Source organism: Mycteria americana, chromosome 5 (assembly GCF_035582795.1).
Source record: "Mycteria americana isolate JAX WOST 10 ecotype Jacksonville Zoo and Gardens chromosome 5, USCA_MyAme_1.0, whole genome shotgun sequence".
Classification (NCBI taxonomy): domain Eukaryota; kingdom Metazoa; phylum Chordata; class Aves; order Ciconiiformes; family Ciconiidae; genus Mycteria; species Mycteria americana.
Window position 1 is genome coordinate 48,583,159 of NC_134369.1, and position 15,087 is coordinate 48,598,245.

Here is a 15,087-nt window from a genome sequence, read left to right on the forward strand (position 1 = left end):
AGTGTGTCCGCACGCGGGTGCGGGAGCGGAGCGGCGCGGCGCGGTGCTGCCTCCCCGCCGCCCGCCCCGCCGCCTCTGCCCCGCCGGTGGGCTCGGGCCGGCTCCCCTTCCCGGGGCTCCCCGCCCTCCCTGCCCGCTGCAGTTCAGTTGCTCTCTCGTGTTTTTTTTCTTTCTTTCTTTCTTTCTTTCTTTCTTTCCTTTTTTTCTGTCTTTCTTTTCCTTTTTGTTCTCCTCCAACCGGGAATGCTCAAACTGGACTGATGGACATTTCCGAGCTGTGCATCTCCGACCCGCTCGGCTACCACAACCAGTGAGTGTGCCGTGCCGTGCTGCGCCGGGACCGGGCGGGCCGGGGGCGGGCTGGGACCGGCGCTGCGTCCCGCTGCGGGTGGGACGGGGCAGCGACCCCGCAGTCCCGCTGACTCCCCGCCGCAGAGCCGCCTGCCTCCCGCCCCGCGGGGCACCGCGTGTGCCGGCTGTCTCTGAGCGGCCGGCGGCGGGCAGGGCGATGCGCACCTCCGCGCGGGCAGGTGCGGCAGAGTCAGCGGAGGAGCGCTTGGGGGGTCGGTGCGTTGGTCTGTTTCTTTCTTGCCTTGTAACTTCTCCCTCTAATGCTTCATCTCCTAGGAACAGGCAGCTAACAGTGAGCGCTGGCAGTCCTTTCTGCGCAGTTTTACTTTCCGTCTGTGCTAGGATTTTTATTAGATGAATTACTAGGTCTATAAAGAGATGTGCACATAACATTACACAAAGTAGATCTATTAAAGCACTGTCTTTTATTAAAAAAGTCCGGTTTTCACCTGAAATGCCCTATGGAAATTTAGTTTCCCACAGCTTACTGTTTGGATAGCCTGCCTGGGGAGAGAGTGGAGTGAGTCGGAGGGCTGGCAAGCAGACATCCCGAGCTGGGACCAGTGGCTGATACCTTAGCACCTGCTACTGCTCTTTGTATTCCGAAGTGGGCTGTGCCTGGTAATGCTGTGTTTAAAATCACTTTAGCATGTTAAATCTGGTTTCATCCTTTTGGGGAAGTTAGGAAACAAGGCAAAATCTTCTCAGCGTTTGCATCCAGCTGACCGGAGCAATTAATTTTAAATGCATTTCTCCTCTCCGATAAATCTCACCCTGAGCAGAGTCCCCTTTTGTGTGTTTGCATGTTAATCCGTGTGTCACCTACGCAGGTTCTGTGGTGTCATCAGAGGTGGGAGTGAAGTAATTTTGCCTGTTTCATTGCTTTTGTTTTAAGAACACATCGTATTTAGTAAAATTAAAACAATTAAAACCAAACAAAAACCCCACAATGATACTTACTCCTCTTTCCTCATTACAGCTGTCTTTTATCTGCATTTCTGTCTCTTGTTTCCTGATATTCCATCTGTCCTTACACTCATTACTTCTTCCTTTAATCCCCTGCTTCCAGCAGTTTCATTAAAATGAGACTTAGTATTGTTAATAGAAATTAATAATCTAACCCATGTGATTTTCTTTTCCCCACTGGTGCTTCACTTGTGGCTGCTCCATTTTGAATTAAAAATAAACAAACAGTTTCTTAAGGGAAATGTATTCTGTATGCCACTGGGAGTCTTCTAATATTAAGGCAAAAATAGAAAGTGCATTTACCTTCATTTAAAAAAAAAAAAAGAACAAAATGCCACAATCAAAAGCTAGATCTTCATCACTTACTATATTGTCTTTTAACTTTTTCCTTTTATTTTTTCTACTTTTGGAATTGAGAAAAGGAACTCAAACAACATGAAAATAGTAAGAAGTAATCTCCATGTTGTATTACTGTTCACCCGGTTTACTTTTCCATGGGCTCTCAGTCAGCTCTCAATAACATCAAGTGCACCTTACCCATATTCACAACTCTTTGGCCGCTGAGTAGACAGATGAAGGTGGCCCTGGGGGAAGTGCCACTGAGCCCCTACGGCTTTACAGTAGACAGAGAGTGCTGCTTTTTGAGATGAGAAACTGTTGGAGAGCTCTCTGTTTAAGAAGTGCTTGGCTTGGTTCTGTGTGCCAGCCAACCTTCTCTTTAACATTGTTGAGGTTGGGGGAGAGAGACAGAGAAATATCATTTAAAACATCTCAACCTCTATTTTTCAATCTCTTTTTTTTTCTTTTTTTTTTTTTAAATTAAAGGAGTACAACGATGCAGGGAAGTATGGCTAAGTCTGGAAAAAGTTATTGAGAGAAGGAAAAGATGTGAGAAGCTTTAAAAATACAGTGTATTTAAAGGTATATGTGCAGTGTGTCAGGTACTGATTTGATTTACATTCTGGTTTTGTTCAGGTTAGATTTCAGATTGCATTGCTGTAGCTAAGGATGAAAGTTGGCCCAATATATATTCCTTTAGCCATTTTTTTTCTCCCAGTGTAACACAGTTATATTGTGAACATATAATGTAAACACAGGTATTGCATTTGTGCCTGTATCGCTACCTAGCTGTGTGAGCATATTATCCTTATTGTACTGATTTACTCTTCTGACTGTTAGCCATTGAAAAGATTTTAACAGTTATTTTCCTTTTTTTTTTAAAAAAAATACTGCTTTTAATTATGTGGATAGTGATTTTCATCAAATTAAAGCTTAAATTGGGAGTGAACTTAAAAATACTGCAAACTGCCTCTTCTTGTTTAGTTACTTGTTAAGCTCCAGGAAAAAATAGGAGGAAGAATAGAATGTAGGAAGAGAAGTGGATGTGGTCACTCAATACGTGATCCATACAGTTACCTGGAAACTGTATTTCACCTCGCAATTATTGAGAGAGAATGAACAAGGCAATGGTGGGAAGAGGTGACTTCCTTCACCTTGGAGTTTAAGGAGAACTTAATTTTTGTAACAATCAGACCCAAAAAAAGTCTGAACAAAAACTAAGCAAAGGAATTAATTGTTCCGAATCCCACTCTTCAGGTTTTGGAGTTGTCTTCCCCAAGCAGTAAAAGTTCCCTTTTCTTTGCCTGCATGTGTTGATCTGAGCGATTACACCAGGAACCTGCGGAAGTTCTGATCAGCGGGTTGTGTGTTTCCCTCAGTGCAGGATCTTGCCAGGAGAGTAAGAAAATGCTTCTTCCTAATTTTGACCCTCTGTGCATGTGTCCTAAGGCAGCGTATGTATTTCATTTCTTGTGTAGGAATCCACTCTTTAGCAACCGCTTACTACCTTTTGGTACTGACCTTTGGGAGAATTATTCCTGGGGTAGGTGATGCAGCTCCAAGGAAGAAGCTTTTGTATGAGTTCGAATTGGGAAACTAACGACGACAGTGATTCGTACCTGCAGTTTGTGTCTCAGGTGAGGGCATATGGCGAGAATACATTAGTTACACTGTACTGACAACGTCTGTCTGCAGTACAGCGGGAAGGGAATGCGTGTGCAGACACCACAAATGTACACTCTGACATATAGAAGATGTGATTATATTCACACACGAGCACATATGTGCATCTATAAATATTTATGTGTAGGAATATGGACATACATATGTATGGTCACACTGAATATTGGTGTTGCATGTCTCTCATATGCAAACCTAAGGCGGTTTCAAAGGAGAGTGAAATACGGCATTTTTACTTTTCCGTATTAACTTCCGCATCCCAGAGAATTTTTTTCTGCCTAGTTATAGTTGCCACTAGAAATGTTGATAAGACTACAAAATTGCCATCTCTGTTTCTAATTAATATTCTACGTGACAGACAGAAACTGACCAAGGAACCATCATGTAGGGAAAATAAAAATCATTGGCAAATGAGGGCAGCCTGCCAGATGCTATGTCTCTTACACTGTTTCCTCTGATGTACAAGAAAGACACATGAGTCATTGATCTGATAAAAATGAAAATTATTTTATGAACAGAAGGAAAAAGTCAAAAGGATTAAGTGATATATTTGATAGAGAGACGGAAAGGTATAACATTGGAATTTAAAGTCAATGAAAGAACGAATTCCAGACCCTGTGACAGAGAATTAACAAAGTTGTTGTCACTGACTGTAACGCGCAGACTGAGGAAATGTGTCTTGATTTTCAGAGGTTACTGGAAATCTCCATGTTCCGTGAATGGGAGGAAATCTGAGTCAGAGAAGCTGAATGCAACTGTCTGCTCTGAGTATCTCTGCAAGTCTGGGATAGGGAGGAGTTGTTAATTGGGGAGAATGGGGAGGGAGTTGTTTGTTTCATTGACAGAATAAATTGAAAAACCTCTGTAAGGGAAATGGCCTAGTTACTGGGTTCCTGATGAGGTTCCCATCATAGAATGGGGTCTCAGTACACTAAGCTTATTGAGCAGAAGGCTGATGAGGAAACTGGTACCTTTAAAGTATTTGTATTAACTTTTCCCTCCTCTTCCAATTCCACTTGTAAAAGTAAAGATGATCTAATCATTATCAATTATTGAGAAATATGGAAAGATCAATATATTAAAAAAATAGGATTTTTTTTCATTGTATTGATTTGAAGTAATCAATAAATATTGCATTTAGCCTGAGAGGGGAAAGACTTTGGAGAGATTGCATCAGAGAAAGTTGCTGTGACAGAGATTTCGCATCCCGTTTTCTTCCTCTCCGAGAGAACGTTGCTCTACTCTCCGTGCCCTTTCCGCTGTTATTCCCCAGCTCCGTTTCTGCGCTGTTACTAGTGCTCAGAATTTCATGTCATTTGAAAATACCTGTATTCTTCAAGTAATTTTAGTTCAATAAGAAGTATTATGCATTGTGTCAGTGGTCTCTTTACCAAATTTTCCAGGGCTCAAAGGATACAAACTCTCTTAGGGAATGGAAGAAGGGAGAATGTAAAGGGTTTAAACCCGAGACTAGATGAACTTTACAGGTTCTGTTGGGAGCATGGTGGAATTTCTCCAAAGAGTGTAAAATGTCTAAAAGATATTTAATTAAGCAAAGAAATAGTAAAAGTAGAAAAAGATGGTGACAAAGCTTGGATATAAAAGCCAAAATCCTTTCCCCAACTTCTCCTTCTAACTTGCACTCCCTGGTTTAGGAGTTGGGGGTCATAGCGGCAGCTAGTGTTGCACATCAACGATTCCACTGTAGATTGCACAGACTAGGAAATTCTTCCCAGTCAGACCTGTTCTTTATTCCATGGAGCTACTGATGGTAACTTTACAGCCAGGGAGCACAACAGAATTTTTAGTTTGCGCAGTGTGAGCAAGTAAATTTAGCATCTGTCCGGTACCCAGCAGTGAGGTTCCTAGGTAATGCTGCTATAGAAACTGGGGGGGAAAAAAAGGAAAGATCAGAGCTTCTACGGCAAACTATGAATCAGATGGTTGTTTGTTTAGTGAAGGGACTTAACAAAGAAGATATTAGCAGTACTCGGCTATGGTGACCTTGCTGAAAATAGGAAAATCTTGATTTCTTTCTGCCTTTCTGGTATTGGCTGCATTTGAGTAGTCATCTCTATGTAGCTTGCATGTGTAAAGTGCTTTGTGCCTGTCATCGGGAACACAACATAATTTAGTATTATTTATTAGTAATACCTATTGACCTGGTGAGTTTTACTTCTTAGGAATTAAATTGTAGTAACTTATTCTCTCCATTTGTTTCCATCCTTGCTGTGCTGCCTCTCTCTAAAGCTTTGCCCTGTCTCTTCAGAGCAATAGAGATGCCCACAAAATGATCCTTGCAGCTGGAGTACAGTGCACTTTGATTCTTCCAGTGCTTGAGAGTCTGGCTGCTGGCAGTGACTGTCCGTGAGGAGAAACATGCCTGCTCAAGGTGGAACGCACTGTATAATAATATATTTGTCATGTTTGTAATTGCAAATGTAATTAGCAAACAAGCTCTGGGGGATTGAGGACTTGAAACTTTCACTGCACATCATTTGACCCTATCTTGACTGGACTGGAGCTTGTATGCCACTGTTAACCCTTGCTATTCTTGCAAAGAAATGCTCCTTCTAGTCTGACTGCTGCTAAGTTTCCTGTCTTCCCCCCCTCCCCCCCCCCCCCTTTTTTTTTTGCTATGAACAGCATTGTACCTGTATTTGCTTATACCTTCTTTTATTGTGATGGCAAGTGCTTATGTTCCTCCTGCGACACAGGCACTAATATTTCCTCTCCTAGCACTTCTGACACAGCCTGGAAAGCATTCTGCAATGCCCTTTGTGAAGAGCACTGTGTACCAGTAAGTGCTTTTGCATACTGAGCTGTTCAGTGCATTCCTATCACCACAGGCAACGTTACTATTCAGTGCCCCTTGCACTTCGCAAAGACAACTTGCGAAAAGCAGGTGGCAAGCTGTTATCACACAACCTGCGATGGCTCTGTGTCCCTGCTGAGCTGGAATTTTCTTGCACTCCCTTTCTGAATGGGGGAGGAATAAATATGTAAGAAATCTTGTTCGTTTTGTGGGATCTTGGCAAATCTCGGTCTAGTCACCCTTAGGATGACTTTGTCATCCTACAAAGAATATTCCTGATCCATAAGGAAACAACACAGAATCTGTTCATAAAGTCACAAACTTATGTGTGCATAGGAAGCAAAGAGGGCTACTTTGCTTTTTCATGTGAATATTGTATCTTATTTGTTTTTGTTTTTAAGGTAGGACTTAAATTGCAATAAAATTTGTGATAGGACTGTTCTTGTTTTGGACAGTTTTATTTATTCTTGCATTTTTGTGTTTGTGAAAGGAAATAGTTTAAATGTAGAGAGGGGGGTCTGTTTTCATACAATTTTTGTCATGACTATGAGCACATCTCACAAATATTGCATCCTGTTGAAGGCTTGGAAGGAAAAGGAAGCCTATTCTAGTTTCTTCTTGGTAGGGTAAGAGTCTTTGATGAGAACCCCTGCCTTCAGTCCAGATTTTCCTTTTCCATTCCCGGAAATTGTGTTGGATTTACCATGTATTTTAAGGGTCATATATTTTTCTTGAATTAGAATAGCCTATAATGTGGGTGATGGAAGTGGGACCTCCAGCTTAGAGTATCCTGCATAACAGGAGACAATTTCTCATAGCACCTTTTGTTTTGAATTGATTGTCTGTGTTTTACTGCAGCTGTTTTTAGATGAAGATTTCTTGTTGCTCTGTGTCTACTGTTCTGAAAGGCTTTTTGTACATACGGCATATTTAGAAGTGTTATTTTCTAATTTTCCCCCCTTTTTCTCCTGGCACTTTAAAGTTCCCTTTAGTAATAATGGCCCTCAATCTCCGGCGATGGAGCCGTCACTGTGAACAATGCTGGTGAGTTTGTATTGTCTTGCTGTCCTTTTACTCAAGAGAAAGGTCAAAAGAACAGCTTTAAAAAAATGTTCAATTCTCCTGTTATGATTTTGCATATGGAGATGATCATTTTAAGAATGTGTAAGCACTTGGGTGAAAATAAGACAGAAATATGATTTTCCATCAGTTGCCACAAGTACATTTTTTTTAAATGTGCTGACATGAACGATTACAAACCAAATTTCTCACTGAGATTTACACCATTTTATATATTAAAAAATTAAACAACAGAAAATAAGGACGCTAAAGAATTATTTTTCAACAGATTTTATTCTTCTAAAGTCTTCTGTGGTGTTTTTGGTTTTATTAAGTCAATCTCACAAGTTTCTTATTCTCAAACATATCATTTGTTTCCTGATTTAAGAAATTATACTTACCTAGATGAGTTTTTCACAGACGTGGCAACATAGCAGTGCAGAACGTAGGGTGTTACTGATTTCAGGGATTTGGTTTAGAATTCTTTTTGGTGCACATAACCAGAATTAGCCAATATGCATTTTCAATGTGTACATTTTCTTCATACTTTGCTTTTTATTTTTTAAAACAATCTTTGATTTATACAGCAATTTTGAGGCGTTGCTGTCGTTTTATTTTTCTTTGTTTCTGGAACGTCTATGGCATGTGATTGCTATTTAGTTTTAACAGTTCAGAAAGTGCTGTAGAGGAAGAAGAGCGATTTAATTCCTTAGAAAACACAAATTCAGTCCTTCACCTCCTTTTCAGACATACATGATGTTGCTTCTACTTTTATCTCTAAGAGTTTAATTCAGTTTTTTTGTAGTTTTTGTATCTCTGTTGATGAAGTTTTTTTGGTCATTTTTGTAGACTAAGGGGGTACAGGGAGATACTGAAAACATTATCCTATGAAACTAAAAACGTTGGTGCCTGTTGCCTGACACTCTTTAGTAGGCAGTTTTTGTTATCAGATTTATCAGTAGTGCAAAGGTACCCGGCTGGATCAAGGCTCTCCGTACACCTAACTGTATTAAGCAGCGACTTCCAAGTGATGATGTGCATGCAGCCTGCAATGCAGCCTAACCAGGGACTGGGCAGGGAGGGGGCCACAGCTGTCTGATACAATTGAGACTTACTTTAAAGTAAGGAAATCCCAACATCCCAAGGAAATCCCAACACGGGAACTTGCATTTCGGTGCTTGGGCTTCGTGGAGGGTGTTGACTTTACTTATTGTCGGTTCTTTTTGCTTTAATGGATTGTAGCAAATATGACCTTTTGAAAATGATGGTTAAGTGTATCGATGTGTCCATATATGTATTACTTTACATAGATGATGCCAGATGTGTCTCCTTCGGAATAATTGATACAAGTTGCGTAGTGGCACCAAGCACGCCGTCGAGGACTAGAATGAGTCAAAGTATGAGAGAAACAGTTTTCTTGCACACAGAGATCTGTAAGTGCATGGATGGATGTGTATCAGGGTGTGTGTATACACATTTATTTTTAAATACATGTGCACATAATATAAATTAACAGAATGCATATGTATATTACATATATAATTTTATATATAACCACATGTTCATTTGCTACTGCATAGTGTACTGCTTCACTTAAACAGTTATCTATACAATGTCTCTTTGTATGCATATGCAAACCTGTCTGCTTATGGTTGTGTATTTCTATGTGTGTATGCATGTATAAATGTATAAAAAAAATGACAGGTGTGTCTGTCTTCATCACAAGGTTGTTCCGAGACTTTGTTAATTAAAGTTTGTAAATCTGTTGATAGCCTTGCATAGAAGGTGTTCTATAAATGTTGAATGCTGTACAAATATGTAACATTTGTGCTTAAAATAACTGGTGTTTCTCTTGGAACATATATAATTATTGGTTATATAGGGTTAGGTGCTACTAAACAACTGCACTTAGATCTTCTGTTTATAAATCAATGCGTATCGGAATTTGTGATTTTTAAAGAGGAACAGAGATTTTCTTTAAATAAAATATCAGAGAGGAATTTGAAAAATGGTGTGCGGAACATAGATCCAGCTATAACATTGTCCAGATAAAGCTGGGCTCATAGCAAGAAAAGTCAGTTGTTAGGAATTTATTTTTTCTTTTTGTTTAATTTTTGATTATTTTGGAAACTTTTATTTCTTTTTTTTCTTTTTAATGTGATTTTGGTTTTGGAAGGCACAAAATATAGTGTGCTTCCCCTTATGAAACCCCTTGCTTAGAAAGTTATTTGACGATGAGATATCTGTTTTTTTTTATTTCAACACCTACAGTGTTTCTGACCATTCTGTTTTTATTCTTTTAGAAGTGTGTGTGGGGGGTTTGAGGTTTTTTTTGGTTGGTTGGTTGGTTTTGGTTTGTTTTTTTTTTTTTTTTTTAACAGAGCAGTTCCTTTTCTTCTAGCAATTACAGCTAGGGGACTGTCATTGCAGAGGATTCTATCAGCCCTAATCACTGCCCGTGATCGTTACTTCTCTAATAATACAGACTGTCTCTGTTGAAATTTCCCCTCTTGAGTTCCTATTCTAACATGGACTTATTTTTAAAAATATGAAAAAATTTAATTCCACAGCCTTTTTCAAATAACATAATTATGAAACAAAAAGTAAAAGCTCTCACAGTATAGGGATGTGGTATTTATACATGTTTCAATACACTAATTTTCCTTAGAATTTTCCCCTCAGGTGCTTAAGGAAAAAGAGATGCAGCTCCCCAGCCCCTTTAATTGTTGATTGAAAGAAGAAATACCTGCTTTTGGCTGGTCTGCTTTTTCAGATTACTATTACTTTGCTTCAGTCTCTGAAAAATATTATAGATTCAATTCCCCTGTTGGACCAAGAGTTAAAAATTAATTCATGAATAATAAAAACCAATCAGTCTTGTTGAGTTTAAGAAGGATTAGAAGAAAGGTTTTTGTACAGAAGCAGTTATATATCTTGGTTGTGATGTTGTTGGACTAATAGATATTGTACTAGGTCCTGTTGGTTATCTGATAAAGGTAGCTGATTTGCAAATAGGATTGTTATCCTGATGACTAACGAGTCTAATATGGGATGGATTAAAAGAGGTTGGGCGGCTGGTGTCTATTATAAGTTCTTGACTCCCTCTTGGGAGATAATTTATTTGATTCAGACATGTAGATTGAAAAGGGTCCAGGTAAATACATAACATAAAGGAACGGTTCATGCTACCTTACTGCAGCTGGCATTTTCAAGGAAGGCGATGTGACTTGGGCACTGAATTCCATCGAGTGTCAGCGTGCCTATGGTGGGGAGAGGCCTGTACAGACATCAGGATATCCTGCACTCGGAGCGTGTAACTGATAGAAGGTGGGCACAGAAAAACTCATGATCACCTTGAGACAGAGGAAGGATTTGCACCTAAAATTTTGTGATGCAAAACCTGACCCTGTCCCTGCATACGTGTGCTGTGTAACACCGGAGAGGGGGAGAAGGAAGTGGGAGACATACCTTTGGGGGAATGAGGGCATCCAGAGTGATGGAGATCTCAGTTTTTTTAAAAAGGGTTCAGAGCTAAAGCTAGAGTTTAAGGGAAGCTGGGGGACAAAGGTGGCTTGTTTCAGGGACAGTGCTTGAGCCTGACATGGGGTATATATAGGAAGAAGGCTGCTCTTCTGCACCAGACAGCCGTTCAGCACAGTTAGGTGGAGGTCTGGGGAAGGGAAGAAGAGGATATGGCTGCCATGGGCAAGAGGAAGAATGGATAAATCTTTTCAAGTATCTGCTCCATAAGAGCTTCTTAGGGCTACAAAGCCTTGGTGAGAAAAGCATCTTGAGTGACAAATTCTCCTCCTTTAAGAGGAGTTTGCTGTCACGCTTAAGAGCCACAGCATCTCTGTCTTTCAGCTGTCGTTGTAGGAAAACTTGCAAACGCAGGATCTTTGGGAGGTTAAAGACAGTGATATTGAGCCTGCAGGCGACTGGCTGTTAGAATTGGGTACAAATAAAGGCAGCATAGACACAAGTGTCCTTCTTTTGAAAGGAGAATAGTTTTGCTTCCTTCAGTGGGGGACTGGCCAGTGGCTTTGCCTCCACCTGCCCATTGCTCCAGCACAGGTAGGAGCTGGAAGAACTCTGCAGCCATCTGCAGGGCTCCACCGACAGTGCGGCAGGCACCTCGCTGCTCTGAAAGGGGCTGCAGGGCCTGCCTAGAGAGCAGCCACCGCATCTTTCTTTTCACAGGCCAGCTCTTTGGAAACATTCGAATTACTTTGTCCTCTGAAAAGTACATGCGGGTTTCTCCTGGACATCTTGGCAGTGCTCTCATTACTGCATTAAGAGAGAGTTTCCATGTTTATGGTCCTCGTGGAGCCTCCAGGGAGGCTCTCTGTCATCCCTGACAGGTCCTACCCTGCACTCTCCCTTCTGCATCTTACTAGTATATGTTTGGATGCTGTCACCGCATCCCCTGAAGAGAGATTCCACTGTCTGTGGAGACCTCATGGCAAAGAAGCTTGATGAGGAAAAAGAGAAACCTTAGTGTTTCCCATATGAGTTTCATGAAGTCTTTGAGAAATACATAACTGTCTTTATGAGTGCATCTTTTGTGTATTTACACACTGTTTCCTAAATAAAGCAATCTCTTGCTTTCTCACAGAATTGTAGAATGGCTGAGGTTGGAAGGGACCTCTGGAGGTCGTCTGGTCCAAACCCCCTGCTCAAGCAGGGCCACCTAGAGCCAGTTGCGCACGACCATGTCCAGACGGCTTTTGAATATCTCCAAGACGGGAGACTCCACGACTTCTCTGGGCAACCTCTGCAAGTGCTCAGTCACCCTCACAGTGAAAAAGAGTTTCCTAATGTTCAGACAGACCCTACTATGTTTCAGTTCATGCCCTCATGTTGTGTCCCTTGAGTTTTTTTTCCTCACGCTTGAGTTTACCCAATCATTTTATGATGTCTTAAAACTCTGTCTAGTTTGTCAGTCTCTTCCTAATAAAGTAACAGATAGAAATTTTAGGTACATTTAGGTTAAACCTATGTGGAAGAGAAGTATTCCCTACCTGGTTCCCTGGCAGTGTATCTTGATGTCACTTGTTTAGGTGATTGACAGCTGGGAGTATAACTGTGTCGTTGGGATCTGAATTGCTGGGCTCTTGCAGCCTGAGTTAAGAATGACAGGTGTGTTGTCTTCAATTCGCAATTGGTTCATCAAAAGCCTCTATTGTGTCTCATTGGGAGATACAGAAATTTCTCATCTAGTCTAGAGTATAGCTTGTCCACATCACAATAGGATGAATATGTAGAAGTATTTGTTTCAAATATCCTCTTTATCTTTTTCTTAGTCAGTAGCTGGTTTATCAGGGTTCTTAACAGGATAAATGAATAGCAGCGAGCAACAATTACATGCAGATTTAACAGATTTTCCATTCATTTGGGGGTTGCCGTTATTTTGACCCCTGTCCTCAATCCTCATTGCTTCTGGTTTCTTCTGGGAGAATGAGATCTGTATGGTCTCACTGTATCTTTGGTACATCACCAATGTGAGAGTTAGGATAAAGATTTGACACTGTTCATGATGTGGACTATTGAGCCAGGGAAAAAACCTTTAATAGCCGTAAAGGAAAATCTTTGAGGAGGATGCCATATTAAAATGACTTCTACTGTGATAGAAAACCTTCTGCCTGTAATAATGTAGTCAGTACTTGCTGCCTTTTAGGAGTGACTACTGTGCTAACAGGTTCTGTTTCACTCGCAGCCGTAGGTAATTTATGTCAGGTTACTTCATCTTCTGAGAGCAACTAACAACCATGAAATGCTGTCACTGTTGTTGAAGGAAGAGGCTGGTGTTAAGAATTTATATGGGAAACTAGACAAGCAGAAGCCACAAGATGAAGAAACCATCTACAAGCTTCGAGCGTGTTTGGGAACTTGGCTTTTTCAAACTGTCTTCTAAGGTACTTTGGATCTGAATCTGCTGTCATTTTTACTTGTGTAAATGACAAGTAACTGTGAAAATCAGATGGGATACACCAATGTAAAACTGGCACAAGATTAATATTAGGCCATTCAGCTCAGCATCACAGGAGAGGAAGATATACCTGGAACTAATATAAGAAATCATATTGAAGTGGAGGGGCGGGGGAGAGGGAGTAAAGCTTTGTATGGGAAGGGCAGAAACTAGTGATTTCCCTTCTGTAAAACTCTGCCAGGTGCTGTTAGTGCTTCAGATCACCGGCTGCTTCTTTCAGAGTTCAGGTTTCGTGCTTCTAATGCATGAAATGATTCTTTCAGCCCTTTGGGAATAATTCGGAGTATGTTGGAGAAGGCTACATAGTGGTAATTGGGGAGCAGTTTGATGCATTGCTAAAATGCACAGAGGACAAAATGCCAAATGAGGTGTGAGAGGAGGTGAGGTGTGAACTCGCTGAAGTTGCAAAGAATATTATTGGGATAAAAACACAGCAGAGGTGAGTAAAGCAGGACTCCAAAGAAGCATTCCAGCATGTGGAGGATTGCAGAGAGCCCCAGATGAGAACGTCCTTTGCCAAATTTATGAGGATGAAACCCCTGGAAGAAGGCCTGTGCAAAGGAGAAAGAAGACTAGAACAAGATAGCTGGGAAGAAGAGACCCGACTCTGGTTTCAAGCTCCTTTTAAGGTATCTATATAATGCCATCAAGCTGAGCAGCAATTGCATCTTTATAGCAATAGATAGAATCAAGAAAAAGTGGAAGGCAAATGTAACAAATTGTGCCTTAAGCAAAACCTCCCTGATACTCCCCTGTGGGTAGGAAATGTAAGTTTAGCACCATCTGATTCTGTAGTATCCTGAGAACTCCGATGCTGCAAGGAAATGCAAAAAGCAATGCCAGGCAATACTCTACTACTCTAGACAAGAGACCAAAGGAGAGTTGATGGTTCAGAATGATCTTGAGCATTTTGGATTGTAAACAGTATACTTCCACTGGACACTGTTGGAGCTGTGTTTGATTGGAGATGGTGAGCTGGAGGAAAGACAAGCAAGGTGTAGAACCTGTGTCATGGAGCTTGAGATGAGACTGTGCTGGAGTGATGGTGACTGAAAAGCTGAGGACAGCAGTCCAGTCACTGTGGCTGCATCTTGCAGTGCGACTAAGGTTTCTGTCTGAAGCATGGTAGGAAACATCTGTTTCTCACCACTTTTCTCGTTTAACTTACTGAACATACACTGAAAACACACGGTCATTTCTTCCTGCAGAAAGTTGGAATTTGAATACAACAGTTTTAGGAAAAGGAGAGATCACAGAGGAGGAGGAAAGATTTTGCTAGCACATGCACAGGTTTCTGTTGCTAAAATTGAATGAGAATTTGCTTTAAAATTGGGGTCAGACCTTGCAAAACTACTGCTTTGTTCCTTTCCCAGCTTTTTAATTCAGTATGCACTGTATGATCACTGGACTGGAAATGGGCTTTCCTTCAAATTTGCAGACTGTCTTGTTTGTCTCTCTGCTATAAGGTGAAAGTTGTCAGCAACATCCTTGTGAGGTGAGGAAGAGGCACATATGTAAAGCCTGTCCACGCAAACACACAGGTCCCTTCCACCTGACAGCCCTATCGTGGCCCCTGTCACTGGCTGAAAGCAGAGCCTGCCTGCTGCACCCGTTGTGGGGAACCTGAAAGCCAGGTGGTTCTGGGAGCAAATTGCACTGGGGAGAGGTGATGAGACGTAGGGCAGCAGGATATTTCAGAGGGCAGAGGAGCTTTGAAATGGAGCTTTTGACATTGGAAGGAGCTGCAATGTGTAATGTCATGGGGCCTGAAGAAAGAGAACTGTTCCCTTGGGATGAGGAGATTTATTACAGTGTGTTTAGCATCCCTGCAACTAGAGAAGGAAGATGCACATTAGCAGCTGGTAGGAGACCTGCGCTGCACTTCTGC

The 15,087-nt window shown here is 41.2% G+C and overlaps 1 protein-coding gene across 3 annotated transcripts in view; it reads left to right on the plus strand.

Moving 5' to 3' along the window:
• Window positions 1-15,087, plus strand: part of ESRRB (estrogen related receptor beta) — a 134,519-nt gene that overhangs the window by 45,320 nt on the left and 74,112 nt on the right. For 2 of the 3 annotated variants that reach the window (XM_075503298.1, XM_075503300.1), the window contains exon 1: window positions 221-310. The exons of the other annotated variant lie outside the window; for it this stretch is intronic. In XM_075503298.1, the coding sequence (XP_075359413.1) occupies window positions 261-310 (50 nt within the window). In that variant the 5' untranslated portion in view covers window positions 221-260. Of the gene's footprint in view, window positions 1-220; window positions 311-15,087 lie in introns of those variants that run through there. 3 annotated transcript variants of the gene reach the window in all.